The sequence below is a fragment of the Microcaecilia unicolor genome, chromosome 1 (assembly GCF_901765095.1).
Source record: "Microcaecilia unicolor chromosome 1, aMicUni1.1, whole genome shotgun sequence".
Classification (NCBI taxonomy): domain Eukaryota; kingdom Metazoa; phylum Chordata; class Amphibia; order Gymnophiona; family Siphonopidae; genus Microcaecilia; species Microcaecilia unicolor.
Window position 1 is genome coordinate 771,829,331 of NC_044031.1, and position 27,912 is coordinate 771,857,242.

A 27,912-nucleotide genomic window follows, 5' to 3' on the forward strand; every position below is an offset into this window, starting at 1 on the left:
ACCTGAGGCAGCCCGTTCCACAATTGAGTGCTGAGATAAGAGAAAGAAGAAGCATAGACGGTCTTATATTTAAGGCCACTAAAAGCTAGGTAGTGGAGATTGAGGTACAAATGAGTTGACTTGGGGGAGTTCCTGGACGGCAAGTTAATAAGAGTGTCCATATAAGCAGGGGCGTAGATGATTTTGTGTACCAATGCGCAGATCTTGAAAGCGATGCAGTCCTTCACAGGAAGCCAGTGTAACCTCTCTCGCAGTGGTCTCGAACTTTCAAATCTCGATTTACCGAAGCTAAGTCGGGCTGTGGTGTTCTGAGCAAAAGTGTTGTTTGCACCCCTGGCCAGAAATTTACGACATGCCTTCTGCTGCTTGACCAGCTGGCTAAAAGGTTTGGCCTGCTCTGGAGGGAGGGCATCGACCAAACTAGACAGCTGCTGCACCAAGTTCTACAAGTGGATGCTCATGAAGCACTGGTATGATTGCATATGGGCAGCAAGCATAGCAGCCTGATACATTTTCCTCCCAAAAGAGCCCAAGGTCCTAGCTTCTGTACCTGGGAGCATCGAAGCATAGTCTCTAGAACTCTTGGTTCTTTTGAGGGCAGAGTCCACCACCATGGAGTTGTAGGGTAACTGAAACTTCATCAACCCAGGTTCACCGTGGATCCGATACTGAGAATCTGTCTTCTTAGGGATCACGAGGCCAGACAGAGGGGATGCCCAGTTTCGCATAAGGATTTCCCTGAGTACCTTATGCAAAGGAGTTGTCACTGCCTCTTTAGGTGGAGAGGTGTAGTCCAGGACCTCGAGCATCTCAGCCCTGGGCTTGTCCTCCACGTCTACGGAGAATGGAATGGCCTGAGCAATTTCCCACACATAAAGTGAAAAGGAGAGGCTCTCAGGAGGAGACAGTCTCCTTTCAGGTGGAGGGGAAGGTTCAGAGGAAATCCCAAAGGACTCATCTGAGAAGTACCTGGGATTTTCCTCTGACTCCGAGCGTTCTTCCTCGATGTCGGACAGCACTTCCGAGATTGAACCCAACTCGACGCCGAAGACCCGTGGTCTCAATAGCAAAGTCGAGGAGCCAACCCCCACATGGACTGCAGCGAAGTTTCCTCCATCGACGTCGATGGGGAATTGACCTGGGTGGCAACCGATACCAGAGCTGCAAGCGACGCAAAGTTAGGAGACCTCACCACGGGTGGAGGGCCAGACATAGCTACAGCAGGCATCAAGGTAGGCGCAAGCACCCCCTATGCCAATGTAGTGTGATGCAGCAGTCCTTCCAGAAGCTCTAGAAGCAAGGCCCAAATCCGCTCGTCAAGAGCTGCCATCGGGAAAGACTTTGGGGCTGGAGGAGCAGTCGTGGCAGAGCTGCCTGGGGTTCAGGAGCAGGAACTGGACTGCTGGGAGACCGAAGCATCAGTACCTTTTGTGTGGAGGGGGAGTGGTCCTCCCGGCATCGACGCTTCTCAGGTGATGACGTCCTCGGCGCCCCAGAGCTCCCGGCACCATGTGTTGAGGGAGAATGGTGTCGGTGCTTCTTAGCCTTCGCTCGATGCACCTCACAGAGGCTCCTCAGTGCGGAGGACAACGTTGAATCCCCACGTCTCCTTGGGGTTGGGTCCAACAATGGATGTCCCGGGGGGCCTGCATAGCAGGAGGCCTTGAGGCGGGTGGAGACCCACTTGATGCCTCACTGCTCCCAGTGTGTCGAGGTCTCTCAGCAGCCATGCCTACCTCCACTCCCGACGCTGATGCCACCCCCGATGCCAACACCGACGACCTCTATGCCGATGTCAATCCAACGTTGAAGGACTGGACCAAGCCCCAAAACATTTTTCTCTCTGGGCTTCTTGAGCCAGCCGAGTCCTTTTCTTCATATGAAGACAAAGGGAACAACGGGCTGGGCTATGGTTGGGCCCAAGGCACTGGATACACCACGAATGGGTATCAGTGCCTGAGATGGTCCCGTTGCACCAAGAACAGTGTTTGAAGCCACTGGAAGTCTTCAATGACATGGAAGGGAAGACTGCCCTAGCCAAATCAAAAGACGCAATTGTGCGAAAAATGAAGCACAAAAAAGGGGAAAAAACCCAGACGAGCAGGCCTAAGATCGGCCATGACTAAAAATAAAAGCAAACTTGATGCGGGCCAAAAGAAAAGCTAAGAAATAAAAGGAACTCTCTCTCTTTTTTTTTTTTTTTTTTACTAAAAGAAAGAGAAGGGGGACAAAAATACAATGAACTGCGAAAACTGCACTGAAGACTCTCCCAGGTGAAGAAGTGGAGCCAGGGTAAACAGCTGCCACTCCTCACATGTAAAAATAACAACTGAGGAGCGCAGCTGCGCAGTGGGCGGGAAGGCACTCGCTGCATGGGCAGTCGGACATGAGGCATGCTAGAAGGGTCCAGCAAACTTTTTTGCTATTTTAAATGTCGGTTCCTGGGCCGGCGTGGATCACTGACCCAATTGTGAGGATTATCAGCCTGCTTGTCCTCGGAGAATACAAATAATACTCATACTAAATATACGTAACAATGCACCCTGCTACCATGAATATGGGGGCAGAACAGTGTTAGAGGACTCTCTTCCCTTTCAACCAGTACTAACCCAGTGTTAGGGAACGGTGGTTGAGGACACTCTTCCCTCTGAACAAGTAGTAACCCAGTGATAGGGAATAGTGTTAAAGGACACTCTTACCTCTAAATCAATACTAACCCATGGTGTTAAAGGACACTCTTCCATCTGAACCAGTACTAACCCAGTGTTAGAGCATGATGCTAGAGAATACTCTTCCACTAAGCTGGTATTAATTTATTGGTTGATTAGGATTTCTTTATAGCCTTTTTGAATACATTTCACCCAAGGAAGTGTACAGCATGAATAACCTGGTCATAGACAATAGGCAATAAGGAATTACAACAGTAAAATCATTCAAATAATAGTACACAATATACATAGTATACTACTTCCAACATCAAGCATCTTAATAGAAAGCACGGTGTAAGAAATTTAGTCAGTCATGAGTAACCTAAGGAACGATTGCACGTGGAGGCAGAAAATGTGCATGTTTTGCACGTAATTCCTGCTGCAATAAGTGCAGGCGATGTTAGTCCTCGTGTGTTTGGCCATATAGTTAGTTCCATTTTCCATTTATTTCTCCCTTTATCACTCATGTACTAAAGGTAAGATAAATCATTAACAAAATGTATAATGAACAAACTGAGGAAAATATGTGAGGCTTCTTTGCAGTGGGTACTATGCTATCAGATTTAAAACTCTATCATCTGCCTTTCCACAGCTGGTTCCTGTATTTCAAGAAGACTATCTTGAAATCTTCCACAACATTCTGATGTAATAGTACATGAATGTCTATTATAGAGTTCCATTAAATAAGCACAATCACCCTGATATTTGATATATGAGAGCAATAGGCACACTATTTATCAGCGGATGGGGTAGAAAAATATTTCTTTGTAATACGCTTCTGTAAATTTACAATATTTACTTTTGTCTCTTTCTGTAGAACTGTAAAACCCTCTTGTTGAAAGTACGTCATGGAAGCAAACCGAGATTCCTCCCTCTTCCTTGTGAAGATATTGGAGGAGCTGGATAGCAAGCAGAACAAAGTTTCCTACCAGGATCTGTGCAAGTCTTTATGCTTAAGGTTTGATTTATGCCAGCTGGCTAAGCTCAGGAGTGTACTCTTCTATACTGCTTGCCTTGATCCCAACTTTCCAGCCACATTGTTCAAAGATAAAATGCGATGCTCAGTTGAGAACCAGCAATCCAAGAAAATCATGATAGCTGCGGATATAGTGACTATGTTCAATCTGATACAGATGAATGGTGGTATAGCTAAAGAGAAACTTCCTCTTTCTCGACATCGAAAAGTTGAGAAGAAAGAATCGTTTGAATCTTGTAGATCAGAGACAGAAGCTTGTAACTTAATGGAATGCCCGACTAGCTGCGATATCAGAGACCCTACATGCAGCAGAGGCTATTCCATTAGAAAGTCTTCCAAATGCCCTAAAACTGACTGCAAGAGTTGCCACCAGTTCATCTCCATGGCTGAGCCCAACTTCCTACTTGCAGTTAATAAGGAGCTTAAAGGTCGAGTAGAATCATTAGACAGGCTGCAGGCACTAGCTTCCTACTCTCTTGGCACCTCACCACCCTGTGAGATGCAGAGCACGTACTTCCCTATGAACCCAGAGAATGATTCCATTAGTGAACAGGATTCCCTGTCCATCACCACAAGTGTTAAAGAACCGTTTCTCTCCAATCATGAATCCTTTCTGACACAATCCTCTGGGCAGAAAAGAAGTGTCTTCAAGGGAGATTTCCACAGTGTTCTAACCATCTCTTCTCCCACTGCGTTACCTTCAAACAGCAAACTAGATGGAGGCCACAGAGAGCCACAATCCAGAAGAGAGGCCTCAAAGCCAACCTTCTTTAACCATAGTTTTGAAATGCCCCACAGCAGTCAATATCTGAATGCAGTGTATTCTCCCCTCCTTGAGAAAAGACGTGTCAAACATGAAAGTTTAGATGACCTTCAGGCTTCCACCTACTTTGGTCCCTCAAATCCCAAAGAAGTTACAGGGAAACAAAACAAGCAATCACCATGGCCAGCCAAGAGTTGGAGCCTGAACACAGATGAAACCCCTGATTTTGAAAGATCATTTTTTAACAGAAAAACAGAGGACAACCCCCGGTATCAAAATTCAAATGTTCACTCTGCAAATTTCCAGTCGGTCCCAGAGCAACAGCAGCCCTACCTGAATCCACAGGATCCAGAACCAAGCACACTGGTGAGCTTTGTTGGGAAGACAGCTAGCTATAAGACCAAGGATGTCTCTTCCCCTCTGCAGAAAGAAAAACCTGAGGCTATGAAGCCATTTAAAGAGAAGAGCCTGGGCTGCATTGACAAAACAGTAAACGTTGCCACACAGACTGACCAGGGTGAGCAGAGAAAAGGCAAAGATTTATGCAAACCAGGAGCATACCGACATGGGGACAGTCACTCTAGGAAGCACTCAGAAGATGATTCAGAAATAATTAGTGATGACATCAGTGATATTTTTAGGTTTCTTGATGACATGAGCATTTGTGGCTCTACTGGAGTCATCCAGTCTTCCTGCTACAACAGCAATGGTTCCCTGTCCCAGATGCATAAAACAGATGGTGAAAGTTCTCCAGAGCACAATGCAGCCAAGGCCAGCTGTAGCAATAAAGCCAATAAATCATCCCGAGGAGAGAACCAGAGAGATGAGGAACTGAAGACAAGCATTTGCAAGCTTGTACTACGGATTGGAGAGATTGAGAAGAAACTGGAGTCTCTCTCTGGGGTACGTGAGGAGATCTCACAGGTCCTTTCGAAATTAAACAACCTTGATGAAAAACTTCAGCAGCCAGAAAAAGTGAATGTACAAATGGGAGCAGAGTCTCTGAGCAGCGACACCCAGTCAGACATCAGTGCTGCTCCTCGGGTCTGTCAGCACCACAGTACACCTCAGGGAGGGAAGCTGGAGAGCAAGGCAGGATGGGGCACCTGCGATACAAGCGAGAGTAAAAGCAAAAGCCTCCAAGTCAAAGTCTTAAAAAAGGGCTTATTTACAACTCAGTCCTCAAGGTCTTTTACAGAGGAAAATAGTGCTGCTGAGTCCAAAATCACTAGTATCTGTAATTCTCCAGGAGAATGGAGAACCACATACAGCAGCCAAACATGCAGTGCGGAGCAGGACAAGAAAGACAAAGGGAGTGCAGAAGGCAAGGAGCGGTCCAGGAAATCAAAAGAGGTAATGTGACGTCCACTGCAACAAGCTCATACAGTAGGTGGCATTGCAAGGAAACAGCACTGTTGCATCAGCCTAGGCCACCCTTCTTTAATTCAATACATGCTGTTTCTCACATTTTTGTAATTAAAAGGGATGCATACTACTAGTTTTTAAAAATCTCCTTCTCTAGGGCCAACTCTTCAGCTGCTTCACTTGCATGGGATCTGCTGCAAATGCACTTTTCAGTTATCCATGTTATATTCATGATTTATAAAAATGAGTGTGATGTCAGCAGGAGGTTCCCAGGCGTATTCTGAAGAAGCTGAAGATAACACAGTCAGTAGGCAAGAAGGCCTACAAAGAGAGCATTATGTAATACATTGGGGGGGGCAGAGAGTTAGGGCAAGCTTTCAGAGCACCTACGGGTGGGGGTCACAGTGGTTGCTGTCCTACCGTGGGTGAGCTTGTTCCAGACCGCCCTGAAGAAAGAAGAAGCTGGGAGGGGCATTCAGGAAAGCCCAGGATGTGTTGGGCCTGGTTTTGGCTCAAGATTGTTGCTGGGAGCAAGTGGGGCATTGCAATGTGCAGTGACGTCATCTGTGACATCATATGCGTACGCGGAGTTGTTTAAAAAGCCTTGATGACTTCAGAGCTGCTTTGTAGCTTGGGAAATGCTACATCACCCTCCCTACCTCTCTACCCTCATCTCCCCTTACATTCCTACCCGTAACCTCCGTTCTCAAGACAAATCCCTCCTTTCAGAACCCTTCTCCACCACCGCCAACTCCAGGCTCTGCTCTTTCTGCCTCGCCTCACCCCATGCCTGGAATAAACTCCCTGAGCCCATATGCCAGGCCTCCTCCCTGCCCATCTTCAAATCCTTGCTCAAAGCCCACCTCTTCAATGTCGCCTTCAGCACCTAACCATTATACCTCTATTCAGGAAATCTAGACTGCCCCAACTTGACATTTCGTCCTTTAGATTGTAAGCTCCTTGGAGCAGGGACTGTCCTTTTATTAATCTGTCCAGCGCTGCGTAACCCTAGTAGCGCTCTAGAAATGTTAAGTAGTAGTAGTTGTAGTAGTTTTTAAAATATAATGTGGGAAAAACCAGATTAAAGGGTCTGTTTTTTGAAAATTTAAATTGTTCTGCAATCAGCGTAGTTGTGCAATCGCTATGCGCAAATGGAGCATGTTTAAGAATATAGCCCTAAAGGCTGCTGGGAAAGTGAGGTGGTTACAGAAAGCCCACAAATGACACAAATTTATGCGCATGCGCTGTGAGGGCTAGGGAGACCTGCAAGGACACCTACCAACAAAAATAAATATTTAAAGAATTTTAAAAGGGTCTGAAAAGTTTCCAAATAAAGAATTCAGGTATAGGGAGCTTATAGATATGTGCTATGATGCTATTTGAGCAAGTGCTCCGATGGCTAAGAGGGAGGCCGGTGAGAAACAGGTTACAATAATCAAGACGAGAGGTGATAAGAGTGTGGATAAGGGTTCTGGTAGAGTGCTCAGAGATGAAGGGACGGATTTTGCTGATGTTATAGAGAAAGAAACTACAGGTTTTGGCAATCTGAAGAATGTGAGCAGAGAAGGAGAGAGAGGAGTCAAAGATGACCCCAATGTTACAAGCTGATGAGACCCGGAGAATGAGAGTGCCATCCACAGAAATAGAGAAAGGGGTGAGAGGAGAGGTAGGTTTAGGGGGAAAGATGAGAAGCTCGGTTTTGGCCATGCTAAGTTTCAGATTATTATTATTATTATTATTTATTGCATTTGTATCCCACATTATCCCACCTCTTTGCAGGCTCAATGTGGCTTACAATTCGTCGTGGATATTGGAAGTAGAAAAGAATATACATTTGGTTTATGGAGGGTTAGGGTTACATGGTGGTGAAGTACATGGTTATATTACAGCAAAAGACGTTATAAGACATTCCTATATATATTAAAGATTGTACAGTTACGTGTGTTGATCTTTGTGATAAATCTTGTCGAAGAGATAAGTTTTCAGTAGTTTGCGGAAATTGGCCAGTTCATGGACCGTTTTCAAGTTGCGTTCCATAGCTGTGCGCTCATATAGGAAAAGGTAGATGCATGCAACAATTTGTATTTCAGACCTTTACAATTTGGAGGATGAAGATTGAGGAATGTGCGAGAAGATTTTATTGCGTTCCTGGGTGGTAGTTCTATTAGATCTGACATGTAGGCTGGGGCGTCTCCATGGATGATCTTGTGGACTAGGGTACAAAGTTTGAACGTGATGCGTTCTTTAAGTGGGAGCCAGTGTAGTTTTTCTCGTAGGGGTGTCGCGCATTCATATTTTGATTTGCCGAATATTAGTCTGGCTGCTGTGTTCTGGGCTGTCTGGAGTTTTTTAAGTATTTGCTCTTTGCAACCAGTGTATAGTGAATTACAATAGTCCAGATGACTGAGTACTAGTGATTGTACCAGATTGCGGAAGACAGACCTTGGAAAAAATGGTTTAATTCTTTTTAGTTTCCACATTGAGTGAAACATCTTTTTGGTTATGTTTGTCACATGATTCTCAAGTGTTAGGTGTCGATCAATGGTAACTCCAAGAATTTTTAGGGTGTCCGAAACTGGTAGGTTTAGTTTAGGTGTGTTGATGGTGGTGAATTTATTCTTGTTGTATTGCGAAGTGAGTACAAGGCATTGGCTTTTCTCTGCGTTTAGTTTCAGCTGAAATGAATCTGCCCAGGAGTTCATGATGTGTAGGCTTTGCTTGATTTCGTTGGAGATTTCCCTTAGATCTTGTTTGAATGGGATGAAGATCGTTACATCGTCAGCATATATATGTGGGTTTAAGTTCTGATTCGATAGTAGTCTGGCCAAAGGTGTCATCATTAGGTTGAATATGGTCGGTGAGAGAGGGGATCCCTGTGGAACACCGCATTCAGGTGTCCATGTAGCTGATGTAACTGAATTTGATGTCACTTGATAAGAGCGTGTAGTTAGGAACCCCTTAAACCAGTTGAGAACATTGACTCCAATGCCGAAGTATTCAAGGGTGTGTAATAAAATTCCATGGTCAACCATATCAAATGCGCTTGACATGTCGAATTGTAACAGTAGTATGTTATTCCCGTTTGCAATCAGTTGTTTGAGTTTTGTCATGAGTGTGACTAATACGGTTTCAGTGATGTGATTGGCGCGGAATCCTGACTGGGAATCGTGTAATATTGAGAACTTGTTTAGATATTCTGTAAGTTGTTTGGTCACCATACCTTCTGTTATTTTGGTAATTAAGGGAATGGATGCTACTGGTCTGTAGTTCGTTAGTTCGCTGACATTTTTCTTTGCATCCTTGGGTATGGGGGTGAGTAAAATGTTACCTTTCTCCATTGGGAAGAGTCCGTTTTGTAGCATAAAGTTTACGTGGTTTGTTAGGTCCGTTATAAATTGTTGAGGGGCTGACTTCATGAGGTTGTTTGGGCAAATGTCTAATTTGCAATGAGATTTGGCGAATCTTTTAAGCGTTTGTAAGATGAGGTCTTCCGGTAGAATTGTGAATTCAGTCCAGATCCTGTCTGCTGGGTAAACTCCAGGGTCTGGGTCTAGGCATTCTAGGAGTGCAGTGTAGTCGATGGGGCTGACATGTATTTTAAGTCGTAGTTGTATGATTTTCTCCTTAAAGTACTTCGCCAAGTTGTTAGCTCCTGGTGTGTCTTTGCTGTTGTTGGTGACTGGAGTAGTATTTAATAATTTATTCATGAGTTGGAAGAGTTTGTGTTTGACATTTGACGTTGAGACATCCAGGCAGCGATATCAGATAGGCAGGCTGATACAGTGGTCTGGATGCTGGTTGAGATTTCAGGGGTAGAGAGGTAGATTTGGGAGTCATCAGCATAGAGATGGTATTGAAAGCCATGGGATGATATCAGTGAGCCAAAGGAAGAAGTGTAGATGGAGAACAGGAGAGGACCAAGAACAGAACACTGAGGTACACTGATTGGTAGAGGGATAGAAGTGGAAGAGGATCCACCAGAGTGTACACTAAAGGTGCGAAGCGAGAGGTAGGAGGAGAACCAGGAAAGAACAGAGACCTGGAATCCAAATGAAGACAGCGTATCAAGGAGTAGTCTCAAATGACCAATGACAGTCTCAAAGGAAAAGGGAGAGCTGGGTGGGTGAGAGACTAGGAGAGCTGGGTGGGTGAGAGAGAGAGCAATGTATGGCAGATAAGAGAGTGACAAAGCAGTAGAATTTTATGGTTTATAGTGGGATAGAAAGCCTACATCTTTGTTCATCATTTTGACTATGTAATGCAAGGTTCTACGTTAGGCATCATTAACCAAGAAAGGGATCTCGGTGTCGTTGTTGAAGATACGTTGAAACTCTCTGCTCAGTGTGTGGCTAAGAAAGCAAATAGAATGTTAGGTATTATTAGGAAAGGAATGGAAAATAAAAGTGAGAACATTATAACGCCTTTGTATCGGTCCATGGTGCAACCGCACCTCGAATATTGTGTTCAAATCTGGTCGCCACATCTCAAAAAAGATATAGTGGAATTAGAAAAGGTACAGAGAAGGGGGATGAAAATGATAAAGGGGGTGGGACAACTTCCCTATGAGGAAAGGCTGAAGGGTCTAGGGCTCTTCAGCTTGGAGAAAAGACAGCTGAGGGGAGATATGATAGAGGTCTATAAAATAATGAGTGGAGTGGAAAGGGTAGACGTGAATTGTTTGTTTAGTCTTTCCAAAAATACTAGGACTAGGGGGCATGCGATGAAGCTACAAAGTAGTAAATTTAATACAAATTGGAGAAAATATTTCTTCACTCGACGCGTAATTAAACTCTGGAATTCGTTGACAGAGAATGTGGTAAAGGCGGTTAGCTTAGTGGAGTTTTAAAAGGGTCTGGACGGCTTCCTAAAGGAAAAGTCCATAGACTATTATTAAATTGATTTGGGGAAAATCCGCTGCTTATTTCTGGGATAAGCAGAAGGTTTCTTCTGGCTCCGTAGGCTATGCTCTGACATTTTCTGTACTTTGCTTCATTACACACCCTAATTCATGCCTTAAATTCACAGCTTGATTATTGTAACACAGTTTATGCTGGTTTTATTATTATTTTACTTATTGCATTTGTATCCCACATTATCCCACCTATTTGCAGGCTCAATGTGGCTTACATAGTTTTGTTAACATTGTCATTGCAGGGTGACAGTTACATTTAATATTGTGCAGAGGTTAAATAAGGGTAGAAAGAGGAAGGAAAGGATTGATTAAGGTAATTATATTAGGTGAGCTATCTTGACTGAGTGGGTTGTCGGGTGAATTATTGTGGCTATTAGTTCTCATTGTATGCCTTGTTGAAGAGATATGTCTTCAGAGATTTGCGAAAGATATTTGTTTCGTCGATTGTTCTCAGGTCTGTAGGCAGTGCATTCCACAATTGCGTGCCCAGGTATGAGAATGTGGTAGCATGCATCTGCTTGTACTTTAGTCCTTTACAGCTGGGGAAGTGCAGGTCGAGAAATTTGCGGGATGATCTTGTGGCGTTTCTTGGAGGTAAGTCTACGAGGTTTAGCATGTAGGTTGGGGCGTCTGCGTGAATGATTTTGTGAACAATCGTGCAGATCTTGAACGTAATGCGTTCCCTAAGTGGGAGCCAGTGGAGCCTCTCTCTTAAGGGTTTTGCACTTTCATATTTAGTTTTTCCAAATATGAGTCTGGCCGCAGTATTCTGGGCAGTTTGTAGTTTTTTGATAGTCTGTTCTTTGCAGCCCGCGTATAATGCGTTGCAGTAGTCCAGATGACTTATTACCAGTGCTTTTTTTGTGCCGGTACGCAACGGTACGGCGTACCGGCACCTTTTTTTGCTCGCCCCACCCCCTGCGACACTCCGGGCGAGTCCTGCACTTAGGTTTTTTTTTTAAGACTCAGAACGCGCGAACGATGCAGCCGGCAGCGATTGAAAGAGGCTGTTTGGGCTGGCGTCTGCATCGGAGCTTCCCTCACCCTCTGCGAGTCCCGCGAAACAGGAAGTTGTAACAACGAAGGCGGGACTCGCAGAGGGTGAGGGAAGCTCTGACGCAGACGCCAGCCCAGACAGCCTCTTTCAATCGCTGCCGGCTGCATTGTTCGCACGTTCTGAGTCTTAAAAAAAAAAAAAACTAAGTGCAGGACTCGCCCGGAGTGTCGCGGGGGGGGGGGGGGGGGAGGATTGGGGAGAGAAAGAGGGAAACCAACAGAGGGAAGGATTGGGGAGAGAGAGAAAGAAGGAAACCAACAGAGGGAAGGATTGGGGAGAGAGGGAAACCAACAGAGGGAAGGATTGGGGGAGAGAGGGAAAGAGGGAAATCAACAGAGGGAAGGATTGGGGAGAGAGGGAAACCAACAGAGGGAAGGATTGGGGAGAGAGAGAAAGAGGGAAACCAACAAGGGGAAGGATTGGGGAGAGAGGGAAACCAACAGAGGGAAGGATTGGGGAGAGAGGGAAAGAGGGAAACCAACAGAGGGAAGGATTGGGGAGAGAGGGAAAGAGGGAACCAACAGAGGGAAGGATTGGGGAGAGAGGGAAACCAACAGAGGGAAGGATTGGGGAGAGAGGGAAAGAGGGAAACCAACAGAGGGAAGGATTGGGGAGAGAGAGAAAGAGGGAAACCAACAGAGGGAAGGATTGGGGAGAGAGGGAAACCAACAGAGGGAAGGATTGGGGAGAGAGAGAAAGAGGGAAACCAACAAAGGGAAGGATTGGGGAGAGAGGGAAACCAACAGAGGGAAGGATTGGGGAGAGAGAGAAAGAGGGAAACCAACAAAGGGAAGGATTGGGGAGAGAGGGAAACCAACAGAGGGAAGGATTGGGGAGAGAGGGAAAGAGGGAAACCAACAGAGGGAAGGATTGGGGAGAGAGGGAAACCAACAGAGTGAAGGATTGGGGAGAGAGGGAAACCAACAGAGTGAAGGATTGGGGAGAGAGGGAAACCAACAGAGGGAAGGATTGGGGAGAGAGGGAAAGAGGGAAACCAACAGAGGGAAGGATTGGGGAGAGAGGGAAACCAACAGAGGGAAGGATTGGGGAGAGAGGGAAAGAGGGAAACCAACAGAGGGAAGGATTGGGGAGAGAGGGAAACCAACAGAGGGAAGGATTGGGGAGAGAGGGAAAGAGGGAAACCAACAGAGGAAGGATTGGGGAGAGAGGGAAACCAACAGAGTGAAGGATTGGGGAGAGAGAGGGAAACCAACAGAGGGAAGGATTGGGGAGAGAGAGGGAAGAACAGATGGAAGGATTGGGGAGAGAGGGGAAAAACAGATGGAAGGATGGGAAGAGAGGGGAAAAACAGATGGAAGGATGGGGAGAGAGAAAAAACAGATGGAAGGATTGGGGAGAGAGGGAAAACACAGATGGAAGGATTGGGGAGAGAGGGAAAACCAGATGGAAGGATGGGGAGAGAGAGGGAAAACAGATGGAAGGATGGGAGAGAGAGGGGGAAAACAGATGGAAGGATGGGGAGAGAGAGGGGGAAAACAGATGGAAGGATGGGGAGAGAGAGAGGGAAAACGGAAGGATGGGGAGAGAGAGAGGGAAAACGGAAGGATGGGGAGAGAAAGAGGGAAGACGCTGGATGGAAGAATGCAGAAAGAAATAGGGGAGACACTGGAAGGATGGGGAGAGAAAGCAGAGCTGCTGGATGGAAAAGGGGAATAGAGAAAGACTGGAGAATAAGAGGAAGGGGCATGGGGAGAACAAGGGTGAGGAAAAGATGAAAAGCCACAGGTAGATGAAGGAAATTAAAGAATGGATAGTAAGAATGAATTAAATCTGGACAGAGGGAGAGCCTGAAAAATATTGAAGAAAGCAAAGAAAAAGGAGACAAAAATGACAAATGGCACAGAAGAGTTAAGCGAAAACAAAGGAAAGCAGAATCACAGACTGGGACCAATATGGAAAGAAAAACAGTCACCAGACAACAAAGGTAGAAAAAAATCATTTTAGTTTCATTTTAGTGTTTGTAATATGTCCAATTTGAGAATTTACATTGGCTGTCTTATTTTGCACTGGGTATACAGGAGCTGTAAGAGCTTACAGAGATTATTTATAATGAAAAAAAATCACGTTATTTTTTTCTCCTATAGTACTATAATATTTTCAATGATGTCTGTTTATATGCGCCATGGCTGGTATAGGGTGTGTGGTTAATGTGGGTGTGGCTATCATAGGGGTGGAGCCATATGTGGTGACCCCGCCCATAATGAGTACCGGCACCTTTTTTTGTACAAAAAAAGCACTGCTTATTACCATTGACTGTACCAGGGTACAGTTTCCACATGGAGTAGAACATCTTTTTCGTCGTGTTTTTCATGTGGTCATCGAGAGTGAGGTTTCGGTCAATGGTGACTCCAAGAATTTTCAAGTTTTTTGAGACAGGGAGAGAACAGTATGGTGTGGTTATGGTAGAGAAGTGTTTTGTGTTATGTTGTGAGGTGAGTACAAAACATTGTGTTTTTTCTGCATTAAGTTTTAGTTGGAATGCTTCTGCCCAGGAGTGCATTATTTGGAGGCTTTGGTTGATCTCGTTGGTGATTTAATTTAGATCATGTTTGAACGGGATGTAGATTGTGACGTCATCTGCATATATGTAGGGGTTGAGGTCTTGATTGGCTAGCAGTTTGGCCAAAGGTATCATCATCAGGTTGAATAAGGTTGGCGAGAGGGAGGATCCTTGGGGAACTCCACATTCAGGTGTTCATGGGGGTGATCTATCCGCATTCGTTGTTACTTCGTATGATCTTGTGGTCAGGAATCCTTTGAACCATTTGAGAACTGTGCCTCCTATTCCGAAGTATTCTAGTATATGTAATAGTATTTCATGATTAACCATGTCAAAGGCACTGGACATGTCAAATTGTAGGAGTAGTATGTTGTTGCCAGTTGCAATTGCTTGTTTAAATGAGTTCATTGCGGACACTAGAACAGTTTCGGTGCTGTGATTTGACCGAAATCCTGATTGAGAGTTGTGCAAAATTGAATGTTTATTTAGGTATTCAGTAAGTTGTTCCGTCACTATGCCTTCCATGAGTTTAGTTGTAAGTGGAATAGATGCTACTGGGCGGTAGTTGGTTAGGTCCATTGTGCTTTTCTTAGCATCTTTTGGTAGCGGAGTGAGTAGGATGTTTCCCTTATCCGTGGGGAAGAGCCCATTTTGAAGCCTGTGATTTACGTGGTTCGTGAAGTCTGTTTTGAAATGATTGGGTGCGGATCTTATTAGATTATTAGGGCCTACAGATGTTACAAAATACAGCTGTTCACCTAGTTTAATGCTAAGCAATTCAAATCACTCCCCTCTGAATTCAGGTTCATTAGCTTCCTGTGACATTTCACATACAATTTAAAATTCTTAGTCTTGCTCACATCATGGTAATCCACACTATCATTCAATCATTCCTTATACCCCTTCTCACATTCGGAAGTCTCTGGACTGCTGTCAGCTAGTGCTTCCCTCCTCTAGGCAAGCCCACTATGAGTCAACTCGAGCCTCTGGGTTCTTTTTCTTGGACCCTTACCGTTGGACTAGCTAACCTGATGATTTGAGAGCTCAGCTTTCTCCAGCCAAGGCTATTCAGTTATCGCTTCCGATTACGGAAGAGCAGACCAAATGGGCTATTTAGGATCTGCCCCTGGGAAAGGCCCCAGGATTTGACACATTTACTAACAAATTTTATAGATTTATAGGGCATATCTAGTACCCCCACTGACAAGGTTAATAGCTGGACGAAGGGGGCGGTTCTACTGGATACTTGGCAGCAGGCCAGCATCACAGTGCTTTTAAAGCCCGGGAAAACTCCCGATAGTTGTGGATTATATCAGCCCATGCAGCTTTTGGACATGGATTACAAGATCTTCACTAAGATCTTGGCTAGGCGGCTACAGATGTATTTGCCGCAGCTGGTTCATGATGATCAAGCGGGCTTTTTAGAGGGCGCCAAATGTTTGACAATATTATAAAAGTTTTCCATCTACTCTGGGGAGCGGCACAGGGAGGGGAGTCGGTGTTCCTCTTAGGAATCAATGCTGAAAAAGCTTTTGATAGGGCAGACCCTACCTCTTTTGTACCCTGGAGAAAGTGTGCATTTCTGAGAGATATTTACATTGGATTTGGACTACATATTCCAACCTGGAGGCCAGCCTCTGTATTAATGGCACTTACACAGATCATTTTGGTCTGGCTCGAGGAGTGTGTCAGGGATGTGCACTGTCCCCTCTTTTTTGCCCTGGCGATGGAGCCATTAGTGCAAATGATTCTCCAGAATGAGGCTGGGCATCACATGCAAGAGCTTCCAGAAAAAAATATTGCTTTTTCCAGATGATGTGCTCTTTATTCTATCTGACACTTTGTTTTCACTGTCAGAGGTGGTGATATCTTAGATGCTTTTGGGTGGTTTGGGGTTTCTCTAGCAATAAGTCTAAGTTGGAGATTCTTCAGCTATCGCTTACAGAGGCAGAATACATGGCTATCAAGCGGGATTTCCTTTTTCAATGGGCCACCTTTCATTTACATTATTTGGGAGTTAATAGCTTAGATTTATTATATCAGGCCAATTATCCCTCTCTATTGGAAAGTTTATGAGAAGATCTGGATAGATGGCATACCCTGAACACCATCTGGGTGGGAATAATACAAGCTATCAAGATAGTGATACTTTTGTATTTATTTACAGCCTTGCCTATTCCACTCCCAGAAGTGTTCTTCTGGAGGCTCCATCGCAGAGTCTTTAGTTATTTTTGGCAGAGGAAACATCCTAGGGTTCAGTGTCATATGATGTTCCAGCCCAGGGACCAAGGAGACATGGCCATCTCCAATTTTAAGTTCTACTTTCAAGCAGCACAACTCAAATCTACTCCTAACTGGCTTTGGGATCACCATAAACAAAGCTTGGTAGAGCGGTATCCATTGGGGATAGTTCCCTGGCTCCCTTTGGATCAATTAAGGCAATTGAGACACCTAGATAATCCCATCTTGCGTTTGACACTTACACTTTGGATCAAAACTCGTCTTAAATTGCTGAAGGGCAAATAATATTTTGTAACGACCCCCCTACTTGTTGCGGAGAGTGTTTCACCAGGGCAGAAGAATGTGGACAGGGAAAGGGCTTTGCACCTTGGCTCAGTTTGTGAAGGGCAGAATTGCAGTAGGTTAGCAGAATCTACAGGAGGAGTTCAGCCTGGGTCTGCAAGACTTTTTCTTCTTGACAAGTTGTTGACTTTGTTTGGCAATGGGCTTGGGGAGAATTGTTTCTTGATTCCATATTACTGGAGCAGAGTTTCCAAGGGGGTAGTGGTAGAGAGAGTATTACTAGATTTTATAGGGCACTATTGTGCCAGATACCTGTACCAATGTAACACTGGGAGGCTTGGGAGGTCATCTTGGGTGCCACCTTTGAGCCTAAAGAGTGGGAGCAGATCTTGCATCAGTCACTTAGGGTCTTCATTGCCTCCAATTTGGTAGAAAATGCCTATAAAATGTTGTACCATTGGTACTGTACTCCTGCAGGCTTAAAAACTATGTACATAAGTATTGCAATACTGGGACAGACCAAAGGTCCATCAAGCCCAGCATCCTGTTTCCAACAGTGGCCAATCCAGGTCACAAATACCTGGCAAGATCCCAAAAAAGTACAAAACATTTTATATTGCTTATCCCAGAAATAGTGGATTTTCCCCAAGTCCATTTAATAACGATCTATGGACTGTTTCTTTGGGAAGTCGTACAAACCTTTTTTAAACTCCGCTAAGCTAACCGTCCCTACCACATTCTCTGGCAACAAATTCCAGAGTTTAATTACACGTTGAGTGAAGAAAGATTTTCTATGATTTGTTTTAAATTTACTACATTGTGGCTTCATCGCATACCCCCTAGTCCTAGTATTTTTGGAAAGCGTAAACAGACGCCAGGGAAGTGACCTTTGTTGGAAGAATTGTGAGGGGGGGCAGGGAACATTTCTACATATTTGATGGTCCTGCCCTAAGGCGCAGGCTCATTAGGACTTAGTCATGGCCTTGGTTTCTGATATTTTGGGCATTGCCTTTGAAAAACCTCTGGTGGGCTGTTTGCTTAATATAGGCCCACAGCAGCCTATTTAGAATTGGCTGTGTCATGGAAGCACCATGAGCTTCCGGGCATCCACTCCTACTTGCAATGCCTTGTACTTACTGATGCTTTGTCCCCCTTCTATTGGGAATTAATGTTTCGGGGGGGAGGATTATTGGGGTGATATGTTATCTAGTCACATGTTGAAGTGTTGCCGCATGTCAGAAGTGATGTTCTATGGTTTTTGGTATTCTGTGTTATGTATTCTAAAACGTTTTAAAAAACGTATTTAAAAAAATGAAAAGGTGGAGACAAAGGTGAAGAACAGGAAAATGAGGGGTAAAATAGATATGAGTGAGTAGAGAGGGAGATAAGAGAAAAACTTAAAAAAGGAAATAGTGTCAGAGACATGTAGAGGAGGAATGAAAGAAAACAGTAGGAGAGAAGAAATGAAAAGGAGACCCTGAAAAAGAACTTAGAAAAATGGAGAACAGAGAAATAAGATGAAGAGTAGACAAAGGTAGAAAAGGAAACCGTTTTCATTTTAAAAAATCTTTTGGGACACAAGAGGAATATAAATGTCTGTTTAAATTAAGCTGCCTAACTGCACTACAGCAAGATTTTACAACAGTGGTTAGGGATTTAACTGAATATTTAAGCAGGGGGTTTGGTTACTTGAGTGTCCTTTTACTAAGCTTAGCACGTGCTAACAGATATTACTTTGCACTAATAGATATAAAATAGGATGTGTAATATTTAGCACATGCTATGCTTTAGTAACTGAGATCTACATTTCACAGTTCCTTTTATTATTTTAATGCGCAAACAACCCGATTGACCTCCCAATTAGAAATAGAACAATGTCATCGCGAACATACCTCAATCTACACCTCCCAAACTGCAAAGGTGTCAAGTACAAAACATACTATGCATCCAGTTTCTCCTTTCTGGATAGTCAATTTTGGAACGCTCTCCCAAGACCCATCCGAGCTATTAATAACTATTTACCTTTCAGGAAAATGTTAAAGTCCCATTTTTTTCAAGCAAGTTTACCCTAACGGACCAGCTTAATTCCACCAGATCACCTACGATACTCCTGCTAAGACGTCGACGCTTACTCTGACCCCAATGTTATACTCAATCCCTCATCTTCTTCCTTCCATCCTTTACCATTTCCCTCCCATTCTCCTTCCCTTTCACCTATCATATCCTTGTCTACCTTCCCTATTCTAGTTCATTACGTCCTTTTCACATGTCCTTTGTAATGCCTTTCATAACGTAAGTAGTTATGATCATCACAATTTATAATACTGTTCCTACATTTCCTTGTTTTTACTGTATTCTTTACCATGTAAGATGCTTTCTTTTAGTATGTAAGCCGCACTGGACCTGCTGTATGTGGGAAAGAGCGGGGTACAAATGTAATAAATAATTAAAATAAACAGAATTTGTTAGGAACTAAAAAAAAAAATTTTATGTCATACAAAAAAAAAGCAGCAATAAAATACATATTACAGACACAAAAGACAAAAATGATAAAATGAAAAGTCTGCTGCGACCATCAAGCACACAGGAGCAGAAAGAGCCATTATATTCTTTCATACACAAAATTATACCTCCAGAAATTCTGCTGTATTCTTCAGTGTTGTAAAAATGTATGGTTTGTGACATAATATTCATATCTATTGCAGGCAGGAACCCCTCAAGGCCACAGAATGCCGAAGCATCCGAAAGACTCCTTTCTGATTGAACAGGTCTTCAGTCCACACCCCTACCCTGCGTCACTGAAGTCACATATGAAGAGCAACCCACTTTACACAGACATGAGGCTGACCAACATTACTGAAGTGAAACGTGGTCAACCATCCTGGACCTTCGAAGAGTATACAAGAAATTCAGGGGACAAAGGAAAGCTCGCAGCGCTGGAACTACAAGTTAGTCTAACTTAGTCTACATTACATACTATTCCTCTGTTTATAGAACTGTTCCCATCATTTCTCTTATTTCCTCCTTCTCTCTTGATATCGTTGAACTGGCTCCTCCAGATCATAACCATCCAGCTACCATTAGTTACAATAAATATAAGAACTGCCCAACTAGGTAAGACAAAAGGTCCAGCTAGCGTAGAATTCTACCACTTTACACAAAGTTACAAGGGTATCTGCCACATATACCAGCTCTCTGGGTGCAGTAAGTAGTTGTTCCTAATTACTAAACACATATACACCTGGTCATGCAGAATCGGGACCTGGGATGGCTCTGGAGATAGCAACGCTGAGGCCAGGGCTGAAGACTGGAACGTTGAGGCGAGGGGCAAGGCAAGGAAAACACACAGCTAAGCAAGGCAAGGTAGGATGATGTTGCGAAGACAACATAGGAAACGTTCTGGGCCCCTGAAATAGTCCTGCTGTGATTACATCATCAGGCAGCATCCTATGTCCTCCCTGCAGCAGGCCCTTTAAATTAACAGCTGGCATGCACATACCTGCCTAAGGAAGCCAGCTTCCAGCAGCGTAAGACAGGAGCAGATGAGCTCCCGTAGGAGCTGAAGACAGTGGTGCCAGTGGCCTTAGGCACTCACAGACCAGCCCAGGAGCCCTCTGCAGAGGCTGCAGAACCCCCCCCCCCCAACCCCTGCCATAGCTTACAGATGAATCAGGGTGTGGGAGACGGCCCGGGCTATGACAGATAGTAATCTGCATTGGTGGCATTATCTGGCTAGTACTGAGGTAATGTTCCCAGATTTTCAGTAATATTGTAGGGATAACACCCCCCTACATAGCACTATAAAGCATTGGTACTACAGTATTACAATATATGGAACTACAATTCAGAACCTACCTAATGAAAACTTCCTTGCAATATTGCACTAAAGACTGTAGACATGGTGTAAGGTCATGACGACTTGGTAAGATTTTGTCAAGGTGTGCAGGAAGTTCCCCTGCCAACTTGGCTGATGCAATAGTTGGATAGCTGTAACAATATCTGCCTATTATGTATTGGAGCAATGACTCATAGTCAAGTTGTGATAAACATTCAGGGCCTGTCCACCAACAGGTCAATAAAAGCAAGGTCAGGACTCACAGGTCTGGACCATTTGGAGCCTGAGACTCCAGAATTCAGTTTGCTTATGCTGCATGACTTTTTGTAATAATTCCCAGGGTCAGGTGATCCATAAACTGGGGAGGAGCTTGCCAGCTTCAAGGACTTCTGTCTCCATCAGAACTGTATAAATAGATGTTGGAAGCGAAAGGAAGGGAGCAGCTTTTTCCGTCTGACCTGAACTGCCATCATTCAGGTTTTATACCAGTCACCTGCTCTGCTGAGTCTCTTCTGGAGACCTTCTGCATATAGCTGATCATCTGGTGATCTCATCTACATTCAGGTTGTATACAGTTGAACTAAGGGGCCTTTTTACAAAGCGGCTAAAAGGGATGTACTGCCGGGCTACCGCAGCAGCCCAGCGCTAGTTCCCACCTCCAGTATGCGCCATTTCCAGCACAACAAAATATTTTTATTTTTGTAGCACCGGCACTCACTGATGGTTACTGCTGGGGTTGTGCAGAAGCCCTTACTGCCATCTCAGTGGGTGGCGGTAAGTGTTCCCACCCAAAATGGGTACATGGCAAGTGACGTCCATTTCTTAAAAAAAAATTAAAACCTGCCTTTTACCTGCTGTGGTAAAATGGGGCCTTGGTGCATCTTAAAAACCGGTACCGATGCCAACGCAGGCCCCCTTTTTACCACAGTTTCATAAAAGGACCCCTAAGTGAACTGCAGGCTGACTGCAGAACCCCATAATACCTCCCTTCAGGGATGGCCTCCAGGCAACCCACTGGATGTTATGCCAAAATATTTATAGGAGGGCAGGAACATGAAGTTTAGATGAATCTATTCAAGACATCTCCTCCAGGTGTTCTAGCATACGAGGAGTCCAAAATCTCCTCCACCTCAAAATGTCCATCCACCAGAATGAGATCCAAAAGGATCAGGCTCAAAACGTTTCAATAAGGACAAATGGAAAGTGGATGGTAGCTTTAAGGAGTTTGGAAGATGTAGGTACCCCACAACTGGATTTATCTTTTCTGTGATGACAAAAAACACAGATGAATTTAGGGCCAAATTTAGTACATGGGAGATTTAGTTACATATTCCTCATGGACAACCAGTCTTTGTTGCCTACTGAGGTTCCAGTCTACAGTAGCTTCTTCTCCACCACCGCCAACTCCAGGCTCCGCTCATTCTGCCTCGCCTCACCCTATGCTTGGAACAACCTTCCCGAGCCCTTACGCCAAGCCCCCTCCCTGCCCGTCTTCAAGTCTCTGCTTAAAGCCCACCTCTTCAATGCTGCGTTCGGCACCTAACCCTTGCCGTTCACTGAATCCAGACTGCCCCAATTTGACTGCCCCTATCGGACCGACCGTTCACTTGCCTATTAGATTGTAAGCTCTTTGAGCAGGGACTGTCTCTCTTTGTTAAATTGTACAGCGCTGTGTAACCCTAGTAGCGCTCTAGAAATGTTAAGCAGTAGTAGTAGTAGCTGTCTAACATACTTCTTTTGTTGTGCAATGGTCTTCGCCAAGCTGCAGTTCACATGCTTCCAGATTTGCTTTAGGTGCCAAACAAAATCTTTGGCTGTAGGAGCTTCCATAGCAAAATCAGAAGAGGGAAGACAAACAGGATGTTGGTTGTATACGGCAAAGACTGGTGAAACATCTGTGCATTCATTTACATGATTGTTGTAGGCAAACTTGGCCCAGGGAAGCAGATTTGCTCAGTTGTACTACTACTAGTTGTTATTTCTATAGCGCTACTACTGACATACGCAGTGCTGTACACTTGAGCTTATAATCTAACCAGGACAGACGAACAGGACAAATAAGGAATGGGGGAATTACTAAGGTAGGAATGTACAAGTGAATAGGGGTTAGGAGTTAAAAGCAGCATCAAAAAGGTGGGCTAAGTCTATTCCAGGCATATGGTGCAACAAGATAAAAGGAATGGAGTCTGGAGCTGGCAGTAGAGGAGAAGGGTACAGATATCTCTCCACACTCGTCCTTCCCTACACCCCTTCCCGTGCACTCCGCTCCATGGATAAATCCTTCTTATCTGTTCCCTTCTCCACTACTGCCAACTCCAGACTTCGCGCCTTCTGTCTCGCTGCACCCTACGCTGGGAATAGACTTCCTGAGCCCCTACGTCTTGCCCCATCCTTGGCCACCTTTAAATCTAGACTGAAAGCCCACCTCTTTAACATTGCTTTTGACTCGTAACCACTTGTAACCACTCGCCTCCACCTACCCTCCTCTCTTCCTTCCCGTTCACATTAATTGATTTGATTTGCTTACTTTATTTATTTTTTGTCTATTAGATTGTAAGCTCTTTGAGCAGGGACTGTCTTTCTTCTATGTTTGTGCAGCGCTGCGTACGCCTTGTAGCGCTATAGAAATGCTAAATAGTAGTAGTACAGTAGTAGTAGTATAAGAGAGATTTACCCAACGAACAAAGCTCCCGGGAAGGGGTGTAGGGAGAGATAAGAGTGCAGAGATACTGAGGAGCTGCAGAGTGAATTCACTTGTAAGTCAATAAGAGGAGTTTGAACTGTATGCAAAAATGGATAGGGGGTCAATGAAGTGACTTGAGGAAAGGGCTAATAGAACATAACGACACTGGTGGAATATTTATGTATTTTACTTATTTGTTTGTTACATTTGTATCCCACCTTTTTCCACTTATTAGTAGGCTCAAACAGGGGCGTAGCCAGACACCCAATCTTGAGTGGGCCTGGGCCCAAGATGGGTGGGCAGAAGAACTCTGCCTTGTCTCACAAGTGATTTGGTCTTTCTCTCTCTCGCCTGCATGCCATATGGTCTCTCAAACGTCCTCCCCTCCTCCCCTGCATATCTTTTAAATAGCAGATTTTCACTGGCAGCGAGCAGCAACTAATACACACTGCTCATGTGGGCCCCACAGCCTTCCCTCTGATGCAACTTCCTGTTTCCGCATAAGCAGGAATACCTCAGAGGGTAGGCTGTAGCGCCGGTGCGAACAATATGTATCAGTCACTACTCACTGCAGGCGAAGATCTGGCTGGTGGGGCTTGGGGATCCCTGCCAGCCACATCATAGGTGTACTGCTATTGGGTGGGCCTGAGCACAAAGTGAGTGGGCCTGGGCCCACCCGAGCCCACCCTTGGCTACGCCACTGGGCTCAAAGTGGCTTACATAGTTCCGGAGAGGTGGTTACAGACTCCGCTGTGAACAAATACAGTGTAGGGGTACTGTTACAGTGACAAATACAGTAAAGAAGTATCGGTAAATAGGTTGGCGTGATTCAGACAAAATGTCAGGGTGATCGTGCGTCGGGGTTGAGTTACTGTCAGTTTCCTGATTAAATTGCTATACTTCATTATTCGGTATTTGTGTCAGTTCTGTGGGGTATGCCTTCTTGAACAGATGAGTTTTTAGTTTTTTTCGGAATTCTAGATGATTATTCTTAGATTTCAAGTGTTTTGGTAGAGAATTCCAGAGCCGTGTGCATATGTAAGAGAAACTTGACGCATATGTTGATTTATACTTCAGGCATAGGCGGTCGGTGGCCCAACGGCTTGGGGAGGCTAAAGGGGGCGGGGTTAGGAGTGGTGCCAGGGATGGGGCTTACATCCATAATTAGACCACACACAGAAAAAAAAGTAAAAGTAAAATAGTCACAATTAATACCTTTTATTAAATTTAGATATTAGATATGTGAGAAAAGATCCACCGCCAGGTGGAAAACTCAAGCACCCCACGGGAGAAAACAAAAATGTATAAAAAGTGGGAGTACGACCAAGGGAACCAGAAACTGGAAGATGTTCTTAAAAAAGACTTTATTAAAAGTTGGAAGACTCGACACGTCGTGTTTCGGCCGTCAGGCCTGCATCAGGAGTCTGTAATGCAGAGTGCTGCAGAGCAATGACGATGGAAATCTTCTGAAGGTATAACACCAAATCTCTTGCACTATGAATTGCTGAAGAGTAGTGGGATTGATTCTTCAGAAATAGCGTATTAGTCTTTAAAAAGACTATTTTAGGTGTGCAGCGCTTCTGACGGACTTTTTCAAAATAGTGTTATACCTTCAGAAGATTTCCATCGTCATTGCTCTGCAGCACTCTGCATTACAGACTCCTGATGCAGGCCTGACGGCCGAAACACGACGTGTCGAGTCTTCCAACCTTTAATAAAGTCTTTTTTAAGAACATCTTCCAGTTTCTGGTTCCCTTGGTCGTACTCCCACTTTTTATACATTTTTGATATTAGATATGTACCACATGTCAAAGAATAAAGTGGTTGCTCAAAGCATATACTAACCAATGTATACTATTCAAAAATGTTATCAATTATTAAACACTGCTAGTTCCATCCATTTCAGTATGGCCAACACACAATCCCTCAACCACAAACATTATGCACAAACGTGCAAAAACACACTCAGAACCTTACTGTACCATAACAGCACTAACTCCGAGGACTCAAAGAGCAAAAACATTATGCATGAAAAGGCAGCACTGTAAATATTACACTGGGCAGACCTTAATATACCACCCATATGGAAAACACAGACCATCAACAATTTGAAACAAGGGATCATATCACCACAATTCCTCAGGTACAGCCACAAAACAACCTTTTAGGGTGGATAGTGTTCACAATGAGCTCCTTTTATTAATGACCAGTTAGAGATAAGAGTTTTCAATTTTGGCACAGTATAAGTCATCACAAGAACAAAATATAAGAAAACCAATGGACTGCATTAGGGGCTTAAAACCCATATAGTTATGTTTAAACAGAAGAGATCTGCATGAAACAAAATATTTATTTTTATTTTAACTTATAAAACCTCTCTCTCTCTGCCCCAATCCAACACTGCCCCACTGTCTTCCCCCCACACCACCATCCAACATCTCTCCCCATCTTTCTCTCCTCCCTTCATCATCACCCCTCTGTTTCTCCTCCCTCACCAGTCACCATCATTTCCTATTTCACAAAAAAAGTCTTAAGAATTGCTGAATGAAGCATCTATATATCTTCATAATCGGGTGACCAGGCAGTACCATCTGTTAATGCATTGCTAAATCTCCTCCTAGGACTCTCATTTACAACCACCCTCTCCTGTTCAGCAAAGCAAAGCAAATGAGACCCAAATACTCCTCCCGCTCCTCCCACCTACAACACTTACTAGCTTGCTCGATCCTCCACCTCCCTCCCTGGCTCCGTTCGTGACTGACTGAAAAGAGCCGCATGCTGCAACACTCAGGCTCACAGTCACAGCCCCAGGCTCTGCTGCCAGAACATACGGTGCAGAAAGTTACAGGGGGAGGTTCCGGCAGAGCCGGTAAGAAAAGAAGTGAGCGGGCTCAGTGGGGGGTAGGCACCAGCAGAAGATACAATCTTGTTAATGGCTGATCCGGGGCTGAATTCGAGGGGGAGGCACATGGGGAAGGTCACGGTTGGGCAGGCTATGACTACTACTACTACTAATAGCATTTATATAGCGCTACCAGACGCACGCAGCGCTGTACATTTGACATAGAGAGACAGTCCCTGCTCAAAGAGCTTCCAATCTAGATAACACAAACAGACAAGACATTACGGGCAAGGAAATTACAAGGTAAAGAGGAACAGGGGAGGAGGGCAAATGAGTAGCGGTTAGGAGCCAAAGGCAGTAGTGAAAAGGTGAGCTTTCAGCATAGATTTGAAGACAGGTAGAGATGGAGCTAGACGTATGGGTTCGGGAAGACGGTTCCAGGCATAAGGTGCCGCAAGATAAAAGGATCGAAGTCTGGAGTATCATCTCCCCTTACGTTCCTACCCGTAACCTCCGCTCTCAAGACAAAATCCCTCCTTTCAGTACCCTTCACCACCACCGCCAACTCCAGGCTCCGCCCTTTCTGCCTCACCTCACCCCGTGCTTGGAATAAACTCCCTGAGCCCATACGTCAGGCCTCCTCCCTGCCCATCTTCAAATCCTTGCTTAAAGCCCACCTCTTCAATGTCGTCTTTGGCACCTACCCACTATACCTCTACGCAGGAAATCTAGACTGCCCCAACTTAACATTTCGTCCTTTAGATTGTAAGCTCCTTTGAGCAGGGACTGTCCTTTTTTTGTTAAACTGTACAGCCTGCGTAACCCTAGTAGCGCTCTAGAAATGTTAAGTCCCCTTATTTTCTAACTGCTGTTACTCTATTTTATCCATATGTTGCACCTATGCTCACACCCTATGCTGTCTGTTAAGATGTTTTATTGCATATTGTGTTGATAATTTAAGTAGCATACGATACTATACTATGTGGCGGGGGGAAGAGGGGTTGGTGGTTGAGAGGCTAGGATAGGGGAGGGCAGACTTATACGGGGTCTGTGCCAGAGCCGGTGATGGGAGGCGGGACTGGTGGTTGGGAGGCGGGAAATGCTGCTGGACAGACTTATACGGTCTGTGCCCTGAAAAAGACAGGTACAAATCAAGGTAAGGTATACACATACGAGTTTATCGTGGGCAGACTAGATGGACCGTGCAGGTCTTTTTCTGCCGTCATCTACTATGTTACTATGTACCGTTATGTGAATTATTTTAACTGCTGTAATTTTGTGTTGCTTATCTTTAACTTATTCTTGCTGTTTACTACTTTGGGTGAGTTTTTTCAAAAAGTTGGTAAATAAATGCTAATAAATAAATAAACTGGATTTGAAAGATCCTCGCAAAATGTTACCTAGTTTATACGTGGGGCAGATGAAAAGGCAGAGATACAGTATGTGCCATCAGAATCACTTCAAAGTAATCATAACTTAGTTCAGAAAAAGTGAAAGGATTTAAAAAACCTTCTGTTTTCCAATTTCAGAACCAAGAGTCTTTAAACCCAAACAACTTAGAATACTGGATGGAAGACATTTATACCCCCGGCTACGATTCTTTACTGAAGCGAAAAGAAGCTGAGTTTCGCAGGGCTAAGGTCTGCAAAATGACAGCACTGATTGCAGCTGCTGCCTGCACCGTCATCCTGGTCATTGTAATTCCTATTTGCACAATGAAATCATGA

General features: G+C 44.5%; 1 protein-coding gene across 1 annotated transcript; it reads left to right on the plus strand.

The window, feature by feature from the left end:
- Positions 1-3,556: 3,556 nt before the first annotated feature.
- On the plus strand, positions 3,557-27,912 carry LOC115460707 (major intrinsically disordered Notch2-binding receptor 1-like). Its single transcript, XM_030190475.1, is given in 4 exon segments — positions 3,557-5,805; positions 5,851-5,861; positions 19,535-19,773; positions 27,715-27,912. Coding segments are annotated over 4 exon segments (2,697 nt in total).